This window comes from Salmo salar, chromosome 09 (assembly GCF_965601325.2).
Source record: "Salmo salar chromosome 09, fSalSal1, whole genome shotgun sequence".
NCBI lineage: Eukaryota > Metazoa > Chordata > Actinopteri > Salmoniformes > Salmonidae > Salmo > Salmo salar.
In genome coordinates, this window is record NC_138299.1 from 16809401 (window position 1) to 16835173 (window position 25773).

The 25773-nt window shown below is 44.1% G+C and overlaps 1 protein-coding gene across 3 annotated transcripts in view; it reads right to left on the reverse strand.

Annotated features, from left to right (window-relative positions):
* LOC106610785 (AT-rich interactive domain-containing protein 1B) overlaps positions 1–25773 on the reverse strand; it is a 231187-nt gene that overhangs the window by 12063 nt on the left and 193351 nt on the right. For all 3 annotated transcript variants that reach the window (XM_014210355.3, XM_014210357.3, XM_014210353.3), the window contains 5 exons: positions 18913–19031; positions 8702–8805; positions 7339–7500; positions 6975–7184; positions 6474–6684 (listed from right to left, as the gene is read on the reverse strand). In XM_014210355.3, coding sequence (XP_014065830.3) covers positions 6474–6684; positions 6975–7184; positions 7339–7500; positions 8702–8805; positions 18913–19031 — 806 coding nt within the window. The remainder of the gene's footprint in view (positions 1–6473; positions 6685–6974; positions 7185–7338; positions 7501–8701; positions 8806–18912; positions 19032–25773) is intronic.

The following is a 25773-nucleotide window of genomic DNA, read 5'->3' on the forward strand; positions in this document are numbered from 1 at the left end:
AAACAGTAGTGAAGGTGATACGATCCTCAACTAGGCCTGATTACCAACATTGACGAGAAAGCCTACAGGGAGGAGGTGAGGGACCTTGCGGAGTGGTGCCAGAAAAATAACCTCTCCCTCAACGTCAACAAAATGAAGGAGCTGATCGTGGACTTCAGGAAACAGTAGAGGGAGCAAGCCCCTATTCACATCGACGGGACCGCAATGGAGAAGGTGAAAAGCTTCAAGTTCCTTGGCATACACATCACTGACAATCTGAAATGGTCCACACACACAGACAGTGTGGTGAAGAAGGCACAACAGCTTGGCCAGATGTACAATTGAGAGCATCGTGTCGGGCTGTATCACTGCCTGGTACGGCAACTGCACCGCCCGCAACCGCAGGGCTCTCCAGAGGGTGGTGCGGTCTGCACAACGCATCACCGGGGAAACAGCCTGCTCTCCAAGACACCTACAGCACCCGATGTCACAGGAAGGCCAAAAAGATCATCAAGGACATCAACCACCCGAGCCACGGCTTGTTCACCCCACTATCATCCAGAAGGCGAGGTCAGTACAGGTGCATCAAAGCTGGGACCGAGAGACTGAAAAACAGCTTCTATCTCAAGGCCATGACTAGCCATCACTAGCCGGCTACCACTCGGTTACTCAAGCCTGCACCTTAGAGGCTGCTGCCCTATGTACATAGACATGGAATCACTGGTCATTTTAAATGGAACACCAGTCACTTTAATAATGTTTACATACTGTTTTACTCATTTCATATGTACAGTTGAAGTCGGAAGTTCACATGCACTTAGGTTGGAGTCATTAAAACTCGTTTTTCAACCGCTCCACAAATTTCTTGTTAACAAACTATAGTTTTGGCAAATCGGGTAGGACATCTACTTTGTGCATGACACAAGTACTTTTCCCAACAATTGTTTACAGACAGATTATTTCACCTATAATTCACTGTATCACAATTCCAGTGGGTCAGAAGTTTACATACACTAAGTTGACTGTGCCTTTAAACAGCTTGGAAAATTCCAGAAAATGATGTCATGGCTTTAGAAGCTTCTGATAGGCTAATTGACATTGAGTCAATTGGAGGTGTACCTGTGGATGTATTTCAATGCCTACCTTCAAACTCACTGCCTCTTTGCTTGACATCATGGGAAAATCAAAAGAAATCAGCCAAGGCCTCAGAAAATAAATTGTAGACGTTCACAAGTCTGGTTCATCCTTGGGAGACATTTCCAAACGCCTGAAGGTGCCACGTTCATCTGTACAAACAATAGTACGCAAGTATAGACACCATGGGGCCAAGCAGCCGTCATAGAGATTAATGTACTTTGGTGCGAAAAGTGCAAATCAGAACAGCAAAGGACCTTGTGAAGATGCTGGAGGAAACAGATTCCACAGTAAAACGAGACCTATATCGACATAACCTGAAAGGCCGCTCAGCAAGGAAGAACCCACTGCTCCAAAACCGCCATAAAAAAGCCAGACTATGGTTTGCAACTGCACATGGGGACACAGATCGTACTTTCCTCTGGTCTGATGAAACAAAAGTAGAACTGTTTGGCCATAATGACCATCGTTATGTTTGGAGGAAAAAGGGGAAGGCTTGTAAGCCGAAGAACACCATCCCAACCGTGAAGCACGGGGGTGGCAGCATCATGCTGTGGGGGTACTTTGCTGCAGGAGGGACTGGTGCACTTCACAAAATAGATGGCATCATGAGGTAGGAAAATTACGTGGATATATTGAAGCAACATTTCAAGGCATCAGTCAGGAAGTTAAAGCTTGGATGCAAATGGGTCTTCCAAATGGGCAATGACCCCAAGCATACTTCCAAAGTTGTGGCAAAATGGCTTAAGGACAACAAAGTCAAGGTATTGGAGTGGCCATCACAAAGCCCTGACCTCAATCCCATAGAACATTTGTGGGCAGAACTGAAAAAGCATGTTCGAGCAAGGACGCCTACAAACCTGACTCAGTTACACCAGCTCTGTCAGGAGGAATGGCCCATAATTCACCCAACTTACTGTGGGAAGCTTGTGGAAGGCTACCCTAAATGTTTGACCCAAGTTAAACAATTTAAAGGCAACGCTACCAAATACTGACTGAGTGTAAGTAAACTTCTGACCTGCTGGGAATGTGATGAAATAAATAAAAGCTGAAATAAATAATTCTCTCGACTATTATTCTGACATTTCACATTCTTAAAATAAAGTGGTGATCCTAATTGACCTAAGACAGGGAATTTTTACTAGGAGTAAATGTCAGGAATTGTGAAAAACTGAGTTTAAATGTATTTGACTAAGGTGTATGTAAACTTCCGACTTCAACTGAAAAACTGTATTCTACTGTGTTTAAGTCAATGCCACTCAGACATTGCTCGCCCTAATATTTATATATTTCTTAACTCCATTCTTTTACTTTTAGATGTGTGTATTGTTGTGAATTGTTAGATAATACTGCACTGTTGGAGCTAGGAACCCAAGCATTTTGCTACACCCGCAATAACATCTGCTAAATATGTGTATGTGACCAATAAAATGTGATCATATCAAAGTAAACTTGGAGTCACGCGATGATAAGGTGTGTGGTCCTCCCACTACGACTAAGGAAACCATGCAGTTTATTAGGCTATAGATTAAATAACCTATGAACTTCACAGGGTGGTGAAAGTCACAGTGATCTTGATGCTCCTTTCCAATAAATATCGAGGGTGTTATTCTGGTGGCATGATGATCGATACTTGACTGCCGTTTGACAATACAAACAATCTTGCTCTTATCCATAATAATCTCTTCATGTAACCCGCACTGTATCTGCTAGCTGCTGGCTAAAGCGCACGTGCCAAGACCAGAGTCGGCACATGTGCCATTTAACACAACAGTTTGTGTCAGAACTATCCGTAGAGTTCAAAATACAATAGAAACGCAATGAACTTTAGATTTTTATGCAGTACATGAAAACTTAAGCAAAAAAGTACATTTTGTGTGCTCTACTTCATCCCGCACAGCCTTTTAACCGCAACAAGTACATTTGAAGGTAACACATCTCAGGTGGGAAAATGCGCATATTGTTTTTCTGCAGATTTTAGAATATTCGCATGAAAATCTGTCAACAATAGGATGGAATCCTAGCTTCAGACGTACATACATTTCAACAAACCAGTGGTGTAAAGTACTTAAGCAGTTTTTTGGGGTATCTGTCCTTTACTTTACTATTTATATTTTTGACAACTTTTACTTTTACTCCACTACATTCTTAAAGAAAATAATGTACTTTTTACACCTTACATTTTCCCTGACACACAAAAGTACTCGTTACATTTTGAAAGCTTAGCAGAACAGTAAAATGTGTCTAATTCACACACTTATCAAGAGAACATCCATGGTCATCCCTACTGCCTCTGATCTGGCAGACTCACTAAACACAAATGCTTTGTTTGTAAATTATGTCTGAGTGTTGAACTGTGACCCTGGCTATCCGTACATTTTAAAAACAAGAAAATTGTGTCGTCTGGTTTGGTTAATATAAGACATTTGAAATGATTTATACTTTACTTTTGATACTTAAGTATATTTAAAAACAAATACTTAGACTTTTACTCAAGTAGTATTTTACTGGGTGACTTCTACTTGAGTCATTTTCTTTTAAAGGTGTCTTTACTTTTACTCAAGTATGAAAATTAGGTACTTTTCCCATCACTGCAATAAACATTAATGGTGTCATACTTGTTCAGACCAACATGTATCTTGTTTGTCTCATAATAAAAAATAAAAAAACTTTTTTTTTCATCCTTTGGATATTTCTAGTGCTTGTAATACTTGATGTAATACTTTATGCCATATGGCTTTAAATGGTGCTATTTTGTTTCTCTCTGAAGCCCTCATTTTTTCAATATTTGAATAATAATACATTGGATTCATCCACTGTCTTAACGATGGAGGATCAATTCATTTCCAGTTTTTAAGTTAACGTTTTTTTTAAATGAGTCCAGCCCATTGGTATCTCACCACTTTTATAGCACTCCCAGAATGCATTCATTAGTGAATCATTGTTAGTTTTACACTTACAACATGGCTCTGTCGTTGTGCTGTAGAATGAAGCTAACTTGAATTAACTGTAATTTTGTTAGTTATGTTCCAACGCTCCATCTTGTGACAATATCAGTTCTTTTTAAGTCTTGGTTTCAATAGTTTATATTTTTTTCTAAGAGATTGTCAGTTGGATAGGATCTCTGCAAGGTTTTGTACATATTACCTATCATATGCGTATCCTTTTCTGACTCAAATAGGATTCCCTCAACATTGCTCTGATGTCCAAAAGATTTCAGATTCGAAATTGTGTGATATGAAACTGATAAACATGTTATTCAATTTCAGTGTATGTTCTATTTCCATGAAATATGCTGAGCAAAAATATAAACGTAACACTTAAAGTTTTGGTACCATGTTTTATGAACTGAAATGAAATGAAAGATCCTAGAAATCATTCATATGCACAAAAAACGTATTTCTCTCAAATGTTTTGCACAAATGTTTTTACATCCCTGTTAGTAAGCATTTCTCCTTTGCCAAGATAATCCATCCACCTGACAGGTGTGGCATATCAAGAAGCTGATTAAAAAACATGATCATATCACAGGTGCACCTTGTGCTGGGCACAATAAAAGGCCACTCTAAAATGTGTAGTTTTGTCACACAACGAAATGCCCCAGATGTCTCAAGTTTTAAGGGAGCATGCAATTGGCATACTGACTGCAAGAATGTCCACCAGAGCTGTTGCAAGATAATTGAATATTCTTTTCTCTACCATAAGCCCCATCCAACATCATTTTAGAGAATTTGGTAGTACGTCCAACCGGCCTCACAACCGCACACCACGTGTAACCATGCCAGCCCAGGACCTCCACATCCGGCTTCTTCACCTGCGGGATTGTCTGAGACCAGCCACCCAGACAGCTAAGGAAACGTTGGGTTTGCACAACTGAATAATTTCTGCACAAATTGTAAGAAACCGTCTCAGGGAAGCTCATCTGCGTGCTCGTCGTCCTCACCAGGGTCTTGACCTGACTGCAGTTACGCGTCGTAACCGACTTCAGTGGGAAAATGCTCACCTTCGATTGCCACTGGCACGCTGGAGAAATGTGCCCTTCACGGATGAATCCCGGTTTCAACAGTACCAGGCAGATGGCAGACAGCGTGTATGGCGTTGTGTGGGCGAGCGGTTTACTGATGTCAATGTTGTGAACATGGTGGCGGTGGGGATATGGTATGGGCAGGCATAAGCTACGGAAAACAAACACAATTGCATTTTATTGATGGCAATTTGAATGCACTGAGATACCGTGACGAGATCCTGAAGCCCATTGTCGTGCCATTTCATTTTGCACAGCCCCATGTCACAAGGATCTGCACAAAATTCCAGGAAGCTGAAAATGTCCCAGTATTCCCAGTCATGTGAAATCCATAGATTAGGGCCTAATATATTTATTTCAATCCTTATATGAACTTTAACTCAGTAAAATCTTAGAAATTGTTTCATGTTGCGTTTCTATTTTGGTTCAGTGTAGACACACTGACCTGGCTCAAAATGAAGGTAAATATTCATATCAGAAGGTTATGTCTCCATCAAGTGGCTAAGAGGCTGGGATGCAGACATATGCAAGAGGTGTGTCTGTGTAGCACATGGGGATGTGTGAAACGTACAACTCAGCCTGAAGAGTCCCCACTTGCGCCACCGTATAGCTAGCTTTTCACGTGGCGGGACTGGAGAGACTCTTTGGGAGGGCGTTCATGTGAAAAAGACAAGGTCCTGGGTTCGAGCCTCAGTGTTAGCCGAATCAGACTGAAGTGGCACTCACTAAGCAAGCAGTGTAATGTCCTTTACATTTGCGTGGGTGTGGTGTGCTTGTGCGGTGAAGGCAGGTGCTCTCCTCCACCCTCTTAGCAGAAGCAGTCTGGTGTGACTCAGGCAGGTGAGGCGCTGGTGTTCCATTTAAAAGTCAGGGTCCCTTTTCTCATCAACACTCTGAATTAGAGACGCAACCTTTACGCTCCAGCTCTCTCCTTAGCCGAGCACAGTAATTGTGCTTAGAAACACAGTGTCAGGGACAACATGCAAAACAAATACTTTGTCTTATAAATAGCATAGCAAGTAGCATTACCCAAAATTACATTGCTTCACCTTTCTAATGCTGTAATCAAATCAAGCCATATATCTGCCTAGAGGTACTGTAACTGGTGATAATATCAGGGGGACCTCAGTAAACCTTGTTTTGATTTTCTTCCAAGACACATTATCAGTCCACGAAAAGGAACACAAAACTATACATGAAGTCCGTACACACTGCTTGCATGAAAAGTCTCAATCTTCCAATTACATGCCAAAATGACAGTCTACGCAACATCCTTATCACCCCCACCACCACCGTCATCATCATCATCATCATCATCATAAGTACCGGTCCTTACCAGGAGAGGGCGGCTGCACCTTGGCCTGCTTCCTGTTGTCCCCCCCAGTCCCAGTGTTGCTGTCGGCCGGCTGGTCCTCTCCCCGCTCCACCTTACACTCATAGGCAAACAGGTACTGGATGTACTGCTTCTTCAGAGAACTGGCTGAGCTACTGGAGGTACCAACACTCAGACTGGTGGACAGCTCTCGCCACTTCTTGTTCTTGTTCACCTGGAGGGGAGAGGATGGTAGGGAGGAGAGGGGGGACGGAGAGGGAGACAGGAGCATTAATACAATGGCATGTTAGTCCGCTGTATGTATCCTGGCTTGTAACTGCTAACCAGTTTCTTTGTCCCACTTCAAAGCGACTACCAGATAAGTGATATTGACGAGTCTAATCAACCACATCGAAAGTGTATAGTGCAACATTTTTTCAGTCCTGCAATACATGAGAAAAACACTTAGCAGTGTCTATCAGTCCTGTAAGACACAATGAAATGAACTCCGTGGTTGTCTCTCACCATGGCCAGACCCCCTATCTCCCTGACCACCATGTACAGCCTGTAGAGGTCCAGGGGCTTCTTGCCCACGGCAGGGAGGTGGGGAACAGGTGTACCCCTCTCCTCCATAAAGGACAGGTAGCGGTCCACCCAGCCACGCCTCTCCGGCTCCCCGCCCATATCATACAGACGTGTGATTCGCTCGTTAGTCATGGTGGACGAGTTGGGCTTCTGAGTCGGAAGAGATGGAGAGATATATGGAATTAGCTCCAACCTTGCAAACTGACACAACTACTCACATCAGTCATCATGCTGAAGAAAGAAAACAACAAGAAATAAAACATTGGAAGATACTGGTTGGAATGTAAGGAAGAGTGTCACATACAGGGCTGGAGGGAGTCTTTGGCCAGACGGGGCTGCTAATGCTGTCACTGTCATCCCCATGGTAGGAGGACAGGCTGGCTGGGCTGGGGGACAGGGGAGAGGGGACAGGCATGGCACCAGGGGTGGTGGGCTGGGAGACACACTGGGATCCACTGTAGCCATCCTGTAACATACACAGAGAGAGAGAGAGAGAGAGAGAGAGAGAGAGAGAGAGAGAGAGAGAGAGAGAGAGAGAGAGAGAGAGAGAGAGAGAGAGAGAGAGAGAGAGAGAGAGCACTGTGGTGAGTGTTAGTGGTGGAGACAGAGTGGAATGGATTCTGTTTTTCATATTGCTCTGTTCTTTTCTCACCCATTCCTTCACCCCAACCACTACTGTGTGTAAACAAAAAGTGAGTTGCAGTATGTTCTAAAAGGCCTCTTGCGAACAGCTGCCTGCATCAAAAACACTCAGCAAACCAGAAAGAGAGACACAGCAGAAGAAAGAAAGAAAGAAAGAAAGAAAGAAAGAAAGAAAGAAAGAAAGAAAGAAAGAAAGAAAGAAAGAAAGAAAGAAAGAAAGAAAGAAAGACTACTCAGAATGCAGGGAACAAGTGCTCTGTGTACAGGTAGGTAGGTATGTGTTTGAGTGTTTCAGTGACAGATTGCATTTGTCAGCAGAACCATGACATGTTCTCTCTCTCTCTCTCTCTCTCTCTCTCTCTCTCTCTCTCTCTCTCTCTCTCTCTCTCTCTCTCTCTCTCTCTCTCTCTCTCTCTCTCTCTCTCTCTCTCTCTCTCTCTCATCTGCCAGAGCAGGGGGACTAAGGCCTTGTCTTGTTACTACAGAGTACAGACACATCATCTCTTAAGGGAACTCTGGGGGTCTTCACACAGCTCTGACTGCCTTCAATAATTCAACACCCACCACTACTATCAACAAAGACAGGGCCTTTCACAGAAACGATGGGGGCAAAACCAAAAGGCAGGAATGCAAAGAGCCAAAGTGCAAAGCTGTTGCTGAGCTGAGCTTCATTTGAGAGAAGTGAGCAGTCAGCATTATAGTGGGTTGGGCTGTGGCGAGGAGTGAAAGCACAGTGTGTGTGGATGTGTGCAGGATTCTAAACAACCTCTTTGCAGCTATAGCTGCCAACACATCAAAAGGAACAGAGTTGATGACAAAAACAGATCAAGAAAACATTATGAACTGTAAGTGTTGAACAAATTATTAAATATGGCAAGAAAACAATATGATGCCTGCTGTGCTAATGCAGCATATGCTGATCAGATGCCTTTGGTTCATTAGTGAGAGTGAGAGAGTGAGAGAGTGAGAGTGCGAGTGAGAGAGAGAGAGAGAGAGAGAGAGAGAGAGAGAGAGAGAAGTTGTACCTTGGGTCTGGGAGGTTCATTGGTGGGCATGCTCTCCTCCTTGCCATCCATTTTCTGCTTCCCAACAGGAGTTACCATCCCATCCCCAGCCATCCCCATGGGCCCTACACAGAAGAAAATGGAGGGAAGAATCAATTAAAGATTTTCACACATTTTAAAGTAAATTTACAGTGTTTCCAGATTTCTATGAAATATGACCTGTTATTACTTACAGTATGAGTGAAAGTTTTCCTTCCAAAATGCTTTATTTAAGTATGTTAAAAAGCTGTTTTTCTGTGTTGAAATGGTGTGGGCGTACCACAACAACAGAATGGTGTGGGCGTATACCGGTCATAAAAAATATAGATCGCTGATTGGCCAGCTCATCCTCCTCTAGACCGCTGATGGCCAGCTCATCCTCCACAGGAGTATGACATCATACTCTATGAGGAAATAGCAAAAAAATAAAATAAACGGTCTGTTTGAGATACAAGTTTGAGGTGTTATTTTGGTGTTTTTTCTCCAATTTATGCTTTGACCACAAATACGCGAGTATAGAACGAGTCAACAACATTATTTGGACATAAGTTAACAGAATATTCCCCTTTAAAAGTGAGATTTGCAGGGGACAGTTCATTTAAAAGGCATTGGTGCATAATGAGTGAATTGTCCCTCTGGGATAATAAGGACTCTACTCTACTCTGGCATTGGTGCATCTGAGTGAATTGCCCCTCTGGGATAATAAGGACTCTACTCTACTCTGGCATTGGTGCATAATGAGTGAATTGTCCCTCTGGGATAATAAGGACTCTACTCTGGCATTGGTGCATCTGAGTGAATTGTCCCTCTGGAATAATAAGGACTCTACTCTACTCTGGCATTGGTGCATCATGAGTGAATTGTCCCTCTGGGATAATAAGGACTCTACTCTACCATTGGTGCATCTGAGTGAATTGCCCCTCTGGGATAATAAGGACTCTACTCTACTCTGGCATTGGTGCATCATGAGTGAATTGTCCCTCTGGGATAATAAGGACTCTACTCTACTCTACCATTGGTGCATCTGAGTGAATTGCCCCTCTGGGATAATAAGGACTCTACTCTACCATTGGTGCATCTGAGTGAATTGCCCCTCTGGGATAATAAGGACTCTACTCTACCATTGGTGCATCTGAGTGAATTGCCCCTCTGGGATAATAAGGACTCTACTCTGGCATTGGTGCATCTGAGTGAATTGCCCCTCTGGGATAATAAGGACTCTACTCTACTCTGGCATTGGTGCATCATGAGTGAATTGTCCCTCTGGGATAATAAGGACTCTACTCTACTCTGGCATTGGTGCATAATGAGTGAATTGCCCCTCTGGGATAATAAGGACTCTACTCTACTCTGGCATTGGTGCATCTGAGTGAATTGTCCCTCTGGGATAATAAGGACTCTACTCTGGCATTGGTGCATCTGAGTGAATTGTCCCTCTGGGATAATAAGGACTCTACTCTGGCATTGGTGCATCATGAGTGAATTGCCCCTCTGGGATAATAAGGACTCTACTCTGGCATTGGTGCATCATGAGTGAATTGCCCCTCTGGGATAATAAGGACTCTACTCTGGCATTGGTGCATCTGAGTGAATTGCCCCTCTGGGATAATAAGGACTCTACTCTACTCTACCATTGGTGCATCATGAGTGAATTGCCCCTCTGGGATAATAAGGACTCTACTCTACTCTGGCATTGGTGCATCTGAGTGAATTGCCCCTCTGGGATAATAAGGACTCTACTCTGGCATTGGTGCATCTGAGTGAATTGCCCCTCTGGGATAATAAGGACTCTACTCTACTCTGGCATTGGTGCATCTGAGTGAATTGCCCCTCTGGGATAATAAGGACTCTACTCTACTCTGGCATTGGTGCATCTGAGTGAATTGCCCCTCTGGGATAATAAGGACTCTACTCTACTCTGGCATTGGTGCATCTGAGTGAATTGTCCCTCTGGAATAATAAGGACTCTACTCTACTCTGGCATTGGTGCATCTGAGTGAATTGTCCCTCTGGGATAATAAGGACTCTACTCTACTCTGGCATTGGTGCATCATGAGTGAATTGTCCCTCTGGGATAATAAGGACTCTACTCTACCATTGGTGCATCTGAGTGAATTGCCCCTCTGGGATAATAAGGACTCTACTCTACTCTGGCATTGGTGCATCATGAGTGAATTGTCCCTCTGGGATAATAAGGACTCTACTCTACTCTACCATTGGTGCATCATGAGTGAATTGTCCCTCTGGGATAATAAGGACTCTACTCTACTCTGGCATTGGTGCATCATGAGTGAATTGCCCCTCTGGGATAATAAGGACTCTACTCTACCATTGGTGCATCTGAGTGAATTGCCCCTCTGGGATAATAAGGACTCTACTCTACTCTGGCATTGGTGCATCATGAGTGAATTGTCCCTCTGGGATAATAAGGACTCTACTCTACTCTACCATTGGTGCATCTGAGTGAATTGCCCCTCTGGGATAATAAGGACTCTACTCTACCATTGGTGCATCTGAGTGAATTGCCCCTCTGGGATAATAAGGACTCTACTCTACCATTGGTGCATCTGAGTGAATTGCCCCTCTGGGATAATAAGGACTCTACTCTGGCATTGGTGCATCTGAGTGAATTGCCCCTCTGGGATAATAAGGACTCTACTCTACTCTGGCATTGGTGCATCATGAGTGAATTGTCCCTCTGGGATAATAAGGACTCTACTCTACTCTGGCATTGGTGCATAATGAGTGAATTGCCCCTCTGGGATAATAAGGACTCTACTCTACTCTGGCATTGGTGCATCTGAGTGAATTGTCCCTCTGGGATAATAAGGACTCTACTCTGGCATTGGTGCATCTGAGTGAATTGTCCCTCTGGGATAATAAGGACTCTACTCTGGCATTGGTGCATCATGAGTGAATTGCCCCTCTGGGATAATAAGGACTCTACTCTGGCATTGGTGCATCATGAGTGAATTGCCCCTCTGGGATAATAAGGACTCTACTCTGGCATTGGTGCATCTGAGTGAATTGCCCCTCTGGGATAATAAGGACTCTACTCTACTCTGGCATTGGTGCATCATGAGTGAATTGCCCCTCTCGGATAATAAGCACTCTACTCTACTCTACCATTGGTGCATCATGAGTGAATTGCCCCTCTGGGATAATAAGGACTCTACTCTACTCTGGCATTGGTGCATCTGAGTGAATTGCCCCTCTGGGATAATAAGGACTCTACTCTGGCATTGGTGCATCTGAGTGAATTGCCCCTCTGGGATAATAAGGACTCTACTCTACTCTGGCATTGGTGCATCTGAGTGAATTGCCCCTCTGGGATAATAAGGACTCTACTCTACTCTGGCATTGGTGCATCTGAGTGAATTGCCCCTCTGGGATAATAAGGACTCTACTCTACTCTGGCATTGGTGCATAATGAGTGAATTGCCCCTCTGGGATAATAAGGACTCTACTCTACTCTGGCATTGGTGCATCTGAGCGAATTGTCCCTCTGGGATAATAAGGACTCTACTCTGGCATTGGTGCATCATGAGTGAATTGCCCCTCTGGGATAATAAGGACTCTACTCTGGCATTGGTGCATCATGAGTGAATTGCCCCTCTGGGATAATAAGGACTCTACTCTGGCATTGGTGCATCTGAGTGAATTGCCCCTCTGGGATAATAAGGACTCTACTCTACTCTGGCATTGGTGCATCCTGAGTGAATTGCCCCTCTGGGATAATAAGGACTCTACTCTACTCTACCATTGGTGCATCATGAGTGAATTGCCCCTCTGGGATAATAAGGACTCTACTCTACTCTGGCATTGGTGCATCTGAGTGAATTGCCCCTCTGGGATAATAAGGCCACTCTACTCTGGCATTGGTGCATCTGAGTGAATTGCCCCTCTGGGATAATAAGGACTCTACTCTACTCTGGCATTGGTGCATCTGAGTGAATTGCCCCTCTGGGATAATAAGGACTCTACTCTACTCTGGCATTGGTGCATCTGAGTGAATTGCCCCTCTGGGATAATAAGGACTCTACTCTACTCTGGCATTGGTGCATCTGAGTGAATTGTCCCTCTGGGATAATAAGGACTCTACTCTACTCTGGCATTGGTGCATCATGAGTGAATTGTCCCTCTGGGATAATAAGGACTCTACTCTACTCTGGCATTGGTGCATCATGAGTGAATTGTCCCTCTGGGATAATAAGGACCCTACTCTACTCTGGCATTGGTGCATCATGAGTGAATTGCCCCTCTGGGATAATAAGGACTCTACTCTACTCTGGCATTGGTGCATCATGAGTGAATTGTCCCTCTGGGATAATAAGGACTCTACTCTACTCTACCATTGGTGCATCTGAGTGAATTGTCCCTCTGGGATAATAAGGACTCTACTCTACTCTGGCATTGGTGCATCATGAGTGAATTGTCCCTCTGGGATAATAAGGACTCTACTCTACCATTGGTGCATCTGAGTGAATTGCCCCTCTGGGATAATAAGGACTCTACTCTACTCTGGCATTGGTGCATAATGAGTGAATTGTCCCTCTGGGATAATAAGGACTCTACTCTACTCTGGCATTGGTGCATCTGAGTGAATTGTCCCTCTGGGATAATAAGGACTCTACTCTACTCTGGCATTGGTGCATCTGAGTGAATTGTCCCTCTGGGATAATAAGGACTCTACTCTGGCATTGGTGCATCATGAGTGAATTGCCCCTCTGGGATAATAAGGACTCTACTCTGGCATTGGTGCATCATGAGTGAATTGCCCCTCTGGGATAATAAGGACTCTACTCTGGCATTGGTGCATCTGAGTGAATTGCCCCTCTGGGATAATAAGGACTCTACTCTACTCTGGCATTGGTGCATCATGAGTGAATTGCCCCTCTCGGATAATAAGCACTCTACTCTACTCTGCCATTGGTGCATCATGAGTGAATTGCCCCTCTGGGATAATAAGGACTCTACTCTACTCTGGCATTGGTGCATCTGAGTGAATTGCCCCTCTGGGATAATAAGGACTCTACTCTGGCATTGGTGCATCTGAGTGAATTGCCCCTCTGGGATAATAAGGACTCTACTCTACTCTGGCATTGGTGCATCTGAGTGAATTGCCCCTCTGGGATAATAAGGACTCTACTCTACTCTGGCATTGGTGCATCTGAGTGAATTGTCCCTCTGGGATAATAAGGACTCTACTCTACTCTGGCATTGGTGCATCATGAGTGAATTGCCCCTCTGGGATAATAAGGACTCTACTCTACTCTGGCATTGGTGCATCTGAGTGAATTGCCCCTCTGGGATAATAAGGACTCTACTCTACTCTGGCATTGGTGCATCATGAGTGAATTGTCCCTCTGGGATAATAAGGACTCTACTCTACTCTGGCATTGGTGCATCATGAGTGAATTGTCCCTCTGGGATAATAAGGACTCTACTCTACTCTACCATTGGTGCATCATGAGTGAATTGCCCCTCTGGGATAATAAGGACTCTACTCTACTCTGGCATTGGTGCATCTGAGTGAATTGCCCCTCTGGGATAATAAGGACTCTACTCTGGCATTGGTGCATCTGAGTGAATTGCCCCTCTGGGATAATAAGGACTCTACTCTACTCTGGCATTGGTGCATCTGAGTGAATTGCCCCTCTGGGATAATAAGGACTCTACTCTACTCTGGCATTGGTGCATCATGAGTGAATTGTCCCTCTGGGATAATAAGGACTCTACTCTACTCTGGCATTGGTGCATAATGAGTGAATTGTCCCTCTGGGATAATAAGGACTCTACTCTACTCTGGCATTGGTGCATCATGAGTGAATTGTCCCTCTGGGATAATAAGGACTCTACTCTACTCTGGCATTGGTGCATCATGAGTGCACCAGCCAAACTTTTGAATGAAACATATGAGTGCATAATGAATGGATGTTCACACCTGGGGGTACTTGGCCTATCCACAGGGGGTACTTGAGAAGACTGATGAGACCATAGGTCTACTGGTTAAATGTACATGTGGGGGTACTTCAGGGGTACTCCGGGCAGAGCAAAATTCAGTTGGTGCGACAGTAACTGAAGAAGTTTGGGAACCACTGGCCTAGTGTATGAGGAGCAATCTTCACAGAGCATGTACATAAGGAGTTGATGGGGGTATTAGTCGTTGTAGCCATTGTACTACATCTTGTATCTGAAATACGCGCACACAGAGCCAAATGATGAGCTGTTCTGAAGCCAAAGAACAGTCCTGGATAATGTAGAAAGTATTATCAAAATGTCTGTCTCTCTGGGGAGATGGAAAACATCCTTTCTATCGCCAAGGTCCTCTTCCAGGGATTCTTCTCAAAAAGAATAAAGGCAGAATGAACGAATAAAAATGAAGAAGGAATTGCTTGAGAAAAATATGAACTTTTAAATGAAATACCATTGCACTCTCTCGGCCTTGCTGACTATATACCTTACGCTTTTGTCTAACATTGAATAGGTATTTCAGCACCACAAATATAAATTCTGCTCTTACAATGTTTATGAACTGGTAGACTTAAAGATGGTATTAACATTTTCGATTTCTTAGGTAACTTCTTTCAAAAGTTCTTGGTAGAAATGAATAGTATCTTGAAGACTACTTTCCGAGTGTGGACTGAATAAGCATTTTCCTATTGAGAAGAAAGTGTCCCTTCATGCCAAGAGTCCCAAGGTTTGTCCCTTTATTTCACTTCTCAGCTCGGCGCTCAGCACTATGTGAAACTAATAGCTTTTTACCAACCCCAGGGGCAGCTGAGATGAGTTTTTAAGAACCTTGGCACTCTAATTCATTTGAAGTCTTCCAAATGTCATGCAGCCTGATATTTAGTTTTGTAAGGCTGAGCAGAAAGCTCTTTTCATATAGAGCCTTGCATTCTCCGAGGTGTGTTTAGCACAATGTGGAGGGGTGAAGGGCAAGAGAGAGCAGGAGAAAGGGGCGCACTGCATTAATCTGTTCTCAGGAGGGCCAACGGAACAAGAAAAATAACAGAACAGAGCTGTCTGCATGAAAATAACCATCTTCAGAACAGTAACTCGCTCTGTTAACAAATAACAATACAGAAATATCACATTTACAGAAGTATTCAGGCTCTTTACTCAGTACTTTGTTAAAGCACCTTTGGCAGCGATTACAGCCTCGAGTCTTCTTGGGTATGACGCTACAAGCTTGGCGCACCTGTATTTGGGGAGTTACTCCCATACTTCTCTGCAGATCCTCTCGAACTCTGTCAGGTTGGATGGGGAGATTCACTGCACATCTACTTTGAGGTCTCTCCAGAGATGTTAGATCAAGTTCAAGTCCGGGCTCTGGCTGGGTCACTCAAGTACATTCAGAGACCTGCCCTGAAGCCACTCCTGTGTTGTCTTGGCTGTGTGCTTAGGGTCGTTGTCCTGTTGGAAGAACCTTCACCCCCAGTCTGAGGTCCTGAGCGCTCTGGAGCAGGTTTTCATCAAGGGTCTCTCTGTACTTTGCTCCGTTCATCTTCCCCTCGATCCTGACTAGTCTCCCAGTCCCTGTCGATGAAAAACATCCCCACAGCATGATTCTTTCACCACAATGCTTCATCGTAGGGATGGTGCCAGGTTTCTTCCAAATGTGGCGCTTGGCATTCAGGCCAAAGAGTTCAATATTTTCATCAGATCAGAGAATTTTGCTTCTCATGGTCTGAGAGTCTTTAGGTTCCCTTTGGCAAACTCCAAGTGGGCTGTCATGTGCCTTTTACTGAGGAGTGCTGCAGAGATGGTTGTCCTTCTGGAAGGTTCTTCCATCTCCACAGAGGAACCCTAGAGCTCTGTCAGAGTGACCATCGGGTTCTTGTTCACCTCCCTGACCAAGGCCCTTCTCCCCCAATTGCTCAGTTTGGCCGGGTGGCCAGCTCTAGGAAGAGTCTGGGTGGTTCCAAACTTATTCCATTTAAGAATGATGTAGGCCTTCAATACTGCAGAATGTTTTTGGTACCTTTCCCCAGATCTGTGCCTCGACACAACTCTGACTTGGGGCTCTACGGATTATTCCTTTGACCTCATGGCTTGGTTTTTGCTCTGACAACTGTGGGACCTTATATAGACAGGTGTGTGCCTTTCCAAATTATGTCCAATCAATTGAATTTACCACAGGTGGACTCCAATGAAGTTGTAGAAACATCTCAAGGATGATCAATGGAAACAGGATACACCTGAGCTCAACTTCGTGTCTTATAGCAATGGGTCTGAATACCGATGTAAATAAGGTACAGTGAGGGGAAAAAGTATTTGATCCCCTGCTGATTTTGTACGGTTGCTCACATACAAAGAAATGATCAGTCTATAATTTTAATGGTAGGTTTATTTGAACAGTGAGAGACAGAATAACAACAAAAAAATCCAGAAAAACGCATGTCAAAAATGTTATAAAATGATTTGTATTTTAATGAGGGAAATAAGTATTTGACCCAGAACTACACAGGAGGATCCCCCACTGTATGTGTTTTATATTTTTAATACATTTGCAAAAATGTCTAAAAACCTGTTTTCGTTGTGTCATTATGGGGTATTGTGTGTAGATTGCTGCGTTTTTTTTCTTTAATCCATTTTAGAATAAGGCTGTAACGTAACAAAATATGGAAAAAGTCAAGGGGTCTCAATACTTTCCGAAGGCACAGTATATTTTTTTTATTTAACCTTTATTTAACTAGGCAAGTTAGTTAAGAACAAATTCTCATTTACAATGACGACCTACCCTGGCCAAACCCTTCCTGAACCCAGACGACGCTGGGCCAATTATGTGCCCGCCCTATGGGACTCCTGATCACGGCCGGTTGTGATACAGCCCGGTATCGAACCAGGGTCTGTAGTGATGCCTCTAGCACTGCAATGCAGTGCCTTAGACCGCTGTGTCAGTCGGGAGCCACTCCATAACTCTCCTTCTTGGTCAAATAGCCCTTACACAGCCTGGAAGTGTGTTGGGTCATTGTCCTGTTGAAAAACAAATAATAAGCGCAAACCAGATGGGACGGCATATCGCTGCAGAAAGCTGTAGCCTTGCTGGTTAAGTGTGCCTTGAATTATAAATAAATCACAGACAGTGTCACCAGCAAAACACTCCCACATCATCACACCTCCTCCTCCATGCTTCATGGTGGGAACCTCACATGCGAAGATCATCCGTTCACCTACTCTGCATCTCACAAAGACACGGCGGTTGGAACCAAAAATCTCACATTTTGACTCACTGGTCTAATGTCCATTGCATGTGTTTCTTGGCACAAGCAAGTCTCTTCTTATTGGTGTCCTTTAGTAGTGGTTTCTTTGCAACAATTCGACCATGAAGGCCTGATTCACGCAGTTTCCTCTGAACAGTTGATGTTGAGATGTGTCTGTTACTTGAACTCTGTGAACCATTTATTTGGGCTGCAATTTCTGAGGCTGGTAACTCTAATGCACTTATCCTCTGCAGCAGAGGTAACTCTGGGTCTTTCCTGTGGTGGTCCTCATGAGAGCCAGTTTCATCATAGCGCTTGATGGTTTTTGCGACTGCACTTGAAGAAACGTTCAAAGTTCTTGAAATTTTCCACATTGACTGACCTTCATGTCTTAAAGTAATGACGGAGCTGTTCTTGCCATAGTATACCGCCCCCACCTTGTCACAACACAACTGATTGGCTCAAACGCATTAAGAAGGAAAGAAATTCCACAATGAACTTTTAACAAGGCACACCTGCATTCAAGGTGACCACATCATGAAGCTGGTTGAGAAAATGCCAAGAGTGTACAAAGCTGTCATCAAGCCAAAGGATGGCTAACTTGAACAATCGTTTTTGGTTAATACATGATATCATATGTGTTATTTCATAGTTTTGATGTTCACTATTATTCTTCACTATTACCCTTGAATGAGTAGGTGTGTCCAAACTTTTGACTGGTACTGTATATATTTATTTTTATTGTTTTTATATTCTTTTTTTACTCTGCATCATTGGTAAAAGGTTTGTCAGCAAGCATTTAAATGTAAAGTCTACACCAGTTGTATTCGACGCATGTGATACATAACATTTGATTTGATTTGTTGTTGGAAGTCTGTCAAACTGAAGGCTATAGAAGACTCAACTTAATCTCACAACCATTTTAGACAATTGTTCACTACTTTGGTTGCTGTTGGGTACCTTGTTGGCCTGTCCAGGTCTTACCTGAGGGTGGCATATTGTAGGGTGGACCCTGTGGCGTGCCCATGCCTGAGTTGTTGCCCTGTGACTGGTTGATGGGGGGCACCATCTGGTTTATGCCAGGGCCTAGGTAGTTGCCCTGTCTGGGACACAGAGAGAGAGAGAGACAAGAGCTGGTTAGAGAGGAAAGACTGGGCCCAGATCCTCGGTGTGGAGAGCAATTAGTTGGCTTTTGAAATGGTAGTAGAAAATACTCTGTAATAGATTAGTCTTTCTGCCTCTATTGCAAAGCTATAAGGCCATGCCAGTCAGAGGATATGCCCATACGTTTCAGTACTGTATAAACCATCATCCTGAAAATGTATGGGCACATTTCCTAGAAAAAAAACCAAATCTCTCTTTAAAAGCAAGTGTGTGTGTGAGTAACAGCCGAATAGAAAGCTGTTTCATCCTCCTATCCTTCCTCTCATCCCTTGCAAATCCCCCACCACTCCTCTCCTCAGCCCTCTTCCCTCCCTCCCTCCTCTCCCCACAAAGTCATAATTTAACTAATTAAGGTGTGCTTCTGGAAAGGATCATGTTATTTGTTGCTATGGCGACGGCTGAAATCAATCCCGTTCTTTCTCCGTGCCTCGTCGCATCACGGCGTGTTGGGAGGACATCAGAGGGCTTATCAGCAACCTGCTGAACCAGCGTCACACACAGCAGACAGACGGTCACCGTCACTGCTCCATACCCTGTACCCTGTACAATGCTAGCTCTGTATCAGCCCTGTACCAACTCAACAGACAGCGCACCAGGATGGATAGCAGTTGGACCATCTCTACTTCCTGCTGGTCCAAATAATCCCTAGGATAACGAGAGAACAGGAAAAGGAGAGTGAGAGAAGTGGCAGAGGGGGGAGTGAGAGAGAGAGAGGTAGGAGTACAGAAGATCCCCTCATCTGTGGTGGATCATTTCCTTGAAGTGGAGAGAGAGTAGAGCAGACTAGAAAGGGTATTTAAGGAACATGGAGTAAAGGGTTGACAGTAGTAGTAGTAGTAGTAGTAGTAGTAGCAGTAGTGGGGTCAGCTTTGTGTTAAAATGCCACACTGACAAGGTCATAGTACAACCCTTGCATATCTGTCTGGAGGGCAATCCTACATCCTACATTCATCTCAACACTGTGATCACAAGGACAAAAAAATAAAAATAAACACTCAATGGGATTTGTGTCAGTCAGTCAGCTGAACTTCCCCAAGCAGAGGAGGACAACAATGTATTGGATGTGTGACAGTGACTAACCAGGCAGAAGGAGGGATGAGGAGGGATGGGTTTGATAAACCTCCCAATAATCTCATCTCACAGATGTAATTAGTCATAGAGCATGTGTGATGATACATATGTAATCCCTCTATGGGCCCTGGCTCACAGGAAAAACCATGGCTCACAGACAACAACATACACTGATATCAATCAAATCCTGCCTGTTTTCTTGGCAGCACTTTATTTGACAGTACTGTTTGGGATTTGCTGCGTATTTCCAAGGAAATAACGTGGTATCGTTGGGTGCTTTCTGTTACTTCAAAGAGTTCAACACAATCGGTAGCTAACATGGTGACATTGCCACGTCGTGTCGGAGTATATCGTTTCAGTTCCGTAAAGTGCTATTTCTCCCTACTGCATCTACACCCTACATCGCCCCACATAAAAATAAAAAAAATCCCAGCGCCAGTGCTGACGAGAATAATGGAATAAAAAAACATCAACAACAACAAGAAAGTGGAGTTTGACTGTGAGGCTAGTCCATTATTACAAATTCATGTAATAAAAAAAGCCCATTAGGAAACAGTTGATGGAGGGAACGCAGGCCGTTTAATCACACTTAATGTATGCATGTGCTGCTATCAAAAAAGGCACAGCACATTTATCTTGCTCTCGGGCACCTTCGCTGGGGGAAAAAAAAAAACCTGTTGCCGCAGAGGAAAAGGGGAAAGGGGAAAGCAGAAAGGGAGGGAGAGACGGAAGGATGGAGAGGGAAAGAGAGGGGAAACGCAGCAAGAGGGGAGTGGGAGAAAGCGAAAAAGGAGAAAAACAAGAGGGAGAGGATAAATAGAGAGATGAGAGAGCAGAGAGAGGAAAAGATAGTGAAGAGAGAGGGAGTGTGAGACTGTGGGGGGGGGGGGGGGGGGGCGTATTTCCAGCTCACAGCACAGGCTGTACCATCCAGTAGTCATTGTATCGTGAGCTGAGCTAGCTGAGCTAGGGGACGGTTGAGGGGAATCTGAGCGCCTCTAAATGAGAAGGATCAAACCCAGCCCCACCCTCTATTGTTTTCGATCTCTCTCTCTCTCTCGTTGTGTTGTGTTGTGTTGTGTTGTGTTGTGTTGTGTTGTGTTGTGTTGTGTTGTGTTGTGTGGGAGAACACAGCTGCTTTGTTGTGCTCTGCTTCTCAAAACGATACTGCTGATTTGACACTGCTTTCAAATGAATCTGTGAGCCAGCAAGTTGTAGCATGAATGTGGCCAGATGAAGTCAGGAAAAACTAATAAAATAAACCATAAAATGTGGATTTAGTTTTAGCCCAGAAACAAGAAAGGCAGAAAACACTAGAGCATTACTACTAGCGCAAACCATTATGAGTAATGCTCTCATGAGGTGTTAGCCACATTTAGAGCCTCTTTAAATATTCTGAGGGAAATAATATGTGCTTTGAATCACTTCAGCAGATAAACAGATTAGTAATCACTGTTCTATTTAAATGACTAGCCCTGTAGTCAGTCCCAGTCCCAGTCGTGTCGCCCTCCCTGCCTGCCTGTCTCTCTGTCTCCCCTCATCCCCCTGCATGGAACTCTGCTGTCTGTCCTTAGTATTCTGCCCACATGTGTGAAGGACATCTGAGGAGGCCTGTCTCTGAGCACGGCTGGGGAGAGAAAGGGAGAGAGGGCCGTTGCCAAGGGCTGCCATGGTTACCGGGTGCCAGACAGCCAGCTGCAGTCACACAGACAGCTCCATGCCAGACCAGCACTACAGTGCCAGTGTCAAAGTCCCCTTCCTGCCTGTCCACTGCAAACACTCACTGTTACAACAGGGAGTGAATTCAGTGTGGCAGGAGAAAATAGGGGTACTAAAGTACTGCCACCATCCAGACCCTATCATTACCCAGCCCCACCACCCTCCATCAACCCTGCCTGGTGAGAGGGAGAAAGCGAGCGAAAGTGAGCGAGAGAGAGAGGGAGGGAGAGAGAGAAAGAGAGAGAGAGAGAGGGGTCTGCATGGTGTAGTCAGTGGGAGGGTATGAACAATATGAATTATATATGGGCACAATCTGCTCTCAAGGCAGCTCCCTCTCAGCCACAGCTCCATTCCAAGCAGCCAGCTCAGCTAGCGCCTGCCTACCTGACTCAACCCAAACAGAATCAAAAATAAAACAATGAATGAAAGGACAGCCTTTTAACATATTAAATCCTGAGAAAAGCCCCCCTCCCCCTTTACATCAAACAGTTCTGAAGGGAGAGAAGCCATTTATTAAAGCCTAGCTGGAGCTGATGCCAAGGCTGCCTGTGAGCCACAACGCTGCCGGCAACAGCAATGCATTCTTGACATTCAAGCAGCTCTTATTTATTTAGTAAATTTACTTACTAAGGAGGTCAGAAATGAATTATTTGGCGAGGATTTACCCCTAAGCGCTCTTCTCTCTTGCTTTCTCTCTTTCCATTTCCTTTAATTTATTTTTCTTTTAAGCATGCTTTTCTCTAAGTGCTTATTTTCCACAAGCCGTGTTTCTGTAGCTCCAGGGACAGCTACCAAAGTCATTTGAAAAAATACTTTCTGTCTTCAGCCAACAGAGCCAGGACAACACCTAGCTTCCTAATACTACTCTCCGGTTCTGTTCTCCAAATCCCAACACCAGTGTTCACCCAAGACACTTTACTCCTATTTCCGATCATTGATCCAAACCAAGTCACAAGCCGTGCAATAGTATCATCTCAACTTAAAACCTCAACATAACCCGATTCAAACCCAAGTGCCTTTGATAGACTTACATTACTGACAGCAAGTTTACAGTCTTTAAGATACAAACATAATATTGTTCTAAATGTCAGCCAATCAGACCAAATGTGGGTGTTTTGGTGATTTGATCATGAAAATGGGAAATCATGTATAATTCAAAGCACTTAAGGGAACATCTCTGAGGACTGGGGAAAACACTAGCTAGCATCCCCATCACACTTATCTAGATGTAATCACAGATCCCCCTCCAGCCACAGGATATCATAGTGGCCTTGCTCTGCTCGTTCCGCATTCTTTTCACTCTGCGTAATGAATCTAGAGTAGTCGAGCCCAGGGACAAGGTTCAGGCTGTTGGCCGCTTGTTTTCAGACAGACAACAAGAGGTTTAAATGTTTCACAATGCTGCTCTCAGATCAGAATCAGGACTATAAAAGAGTAAACACTAAACACAGTGTTTCAGAGCCTTCAGCTCGCTCCAATTTCTCCTTAATCTTCCTCAGCTGTTCAGAGGACGAGAACAAAACAGAACAAGGGTTGAGAAACAGAGATAAACAATAGGAGATGTGGGGGGGAGGTCCACAATCCTCCTAAATCAGTCCCCCTGCCTTCCCTTCCTGCTTTCTCCATGGCAACACCATGCACGTGCAGCCGCAGAGCAGGGGGCTGTCAGCTCTCTGCCTCCTCAAAGTCAGCTGGAAGAGTCAGTAGAGCTGCCCTCTAACACACACACACACACACACACACTCTCTCCTTCCCTCTGTGTTTCCATCAGACAGCACTAATTGCATTCTCAGCCAGCCTCAGACCATTTTTTTTTTGTATACCTTTATTTAATTAGGCAAGTCAGTTAATAAGAAATTCATATTTTCAATGACAGCCTAGGAACAGTGGGTTAATTGCCTTGTTCAGGGGCAGAATGACATATTTTTTTACCTTGTCAGCTCCGGGATTCAATCTAGCAACCTTTCGGTTACTAGGCCAACGCTCTAACCACTAGGCTACCTGCCGACCATCTCCACATCTAGGGACAGACTGAGAGACACAAAGTATTTGCATACAGTGCCATTCTATGGAGGGGGACCTAGTATTCACAGCATGTGTGTAAGTACAGTTGAAGTCGGAAGTTTACATACAGATTAGCCAAGTACATTTAAATTCAGTTTTTCACAATTCCTGACATTTAATCCGAGTAAAAATCCCCTGTCTTAGGTCAGTTAGGATCACCACTTTATTTTAAGAATGTGAAATGTCAGAATAATAGTAGAGAGAATGATTTATTTAAGCTATTATTTCTTTCATCACATTCCCAGTGGGTCAGCAGTTTACATACACTCAATTAGTATTTGGTAGCATTGCCTTTAAATTGTTTAACTTGGGTCAAACGTTTCGGGTAGACTTCTACAAGCTTCCCACAACAAGTTGGGTGAATTTTGGGCCATTCCTCCTGACAGAGCTGGTGTAACTGAGTCAGGTTTGTAGGCCTCCTTGCTCGCACACACTTTTTCAGTTCTGCCCACACATTTTCTATAGGTTTGATTTCAGAGCTTTGTGATGGCCACTCCAATACCTTGACTTTGTTGTCCTTAAGCCCTTTTGCCACAACTTTGGAAGTATGCTTGGGGTCATTGTCCATTTGGAAGACCCATTTGCGACCAAGCTTTAACATCCTGACTGATGTGTTGAGATGTTGCTTCAATATATCCACATAATTTTCCTCCCTCATGATGCCATCTATTTTGTGAAGTGCACCAGTCCCTCCTGTAGCAAAGCACCCCCACAACATGATGCTGCCACCCCCGTGCTTCATGGATGGGATGGTGTTTTTCGGCTTGCAAGCCTCCCCCTTTTTCCTCCAAACATAACAATTGTCATTATGGCCAAACAGTTCTATTTTTGTTTCATCAGGCCAGAGGACATTTCTCCAAAAGGTATGATCTTTGTCCCCATGTGCAGTTGCAAACCGTAGTCTGGCTTTTTTATGGCGGTTTTGGAGCAGTGGCTTCTTCCTTGCTGAGCGGCCTTTCAGGTTATGTCGATACAGGACTCTTTTTACTGTGGATATAGATACTTTTGTACCTGTTTCCTCCAGCATCTTCACAAGGTCCTTTGCTGTTGTTTTGGGATTGATTTGCACTTTTTGCACCAAAGTACGTTCATCTCTAGGAGACAGAACGCGTCTCCTTCCTGAGCGGTATGACAGCTGCGTGGTCCCATGGTGTCTATACTTGCGTACTATTGTTTGTACAGATGAACGTGGTACCTTCAGACATTTGGAAATTGCTCCCAAGGATGAACCAAACTTGTGGAGGTCTACAATTCTTTTTTCTGAGGTCTTGGCTGATTTCTTTAGATTTCCTATGATGTCAAGCAAAGAGGCACTGAGTTTGAAGGTAGGCCTTGAAATACATCCACAGGAACACCTCCAATTGACTCAAATAATGTCAATTAGCCTATCAGAAGCTTCTAAAGCCATGATATCATTTTCTGGAATTTTCCAAGCTGTTTAAAGGCACAGTCAACTTAGTGTATGTAAACTTCTGACCCACTGGAATTGTGAAATAATCTGTCTGTAAACGATTGTTGGAAAAATGACTTGTGTCATGCACAAAGTAGATGTCTGAACCGACTTGCCAAAACTATAGTTTGTTTAACAAGACATTTCTGGAGTGGTTGAAAAACGAGTTTTAATGACTCCAACCTAAGTGTATGTAAACTTCCGACTTCAACTGTATGCATGCTATATTATGGACTAGGAGAGCAACTGGAAGAGACCATTTCTGAAGGCCTGGATGAGAGGGTGATGAGAAAGAAAGAGGACAGGGCTGAGGGAGGGAGGGAGAGCGAGAGAGTGGGTAACTGTGCTGAAAGAGGGGACAGGTGAGGATGACAGAA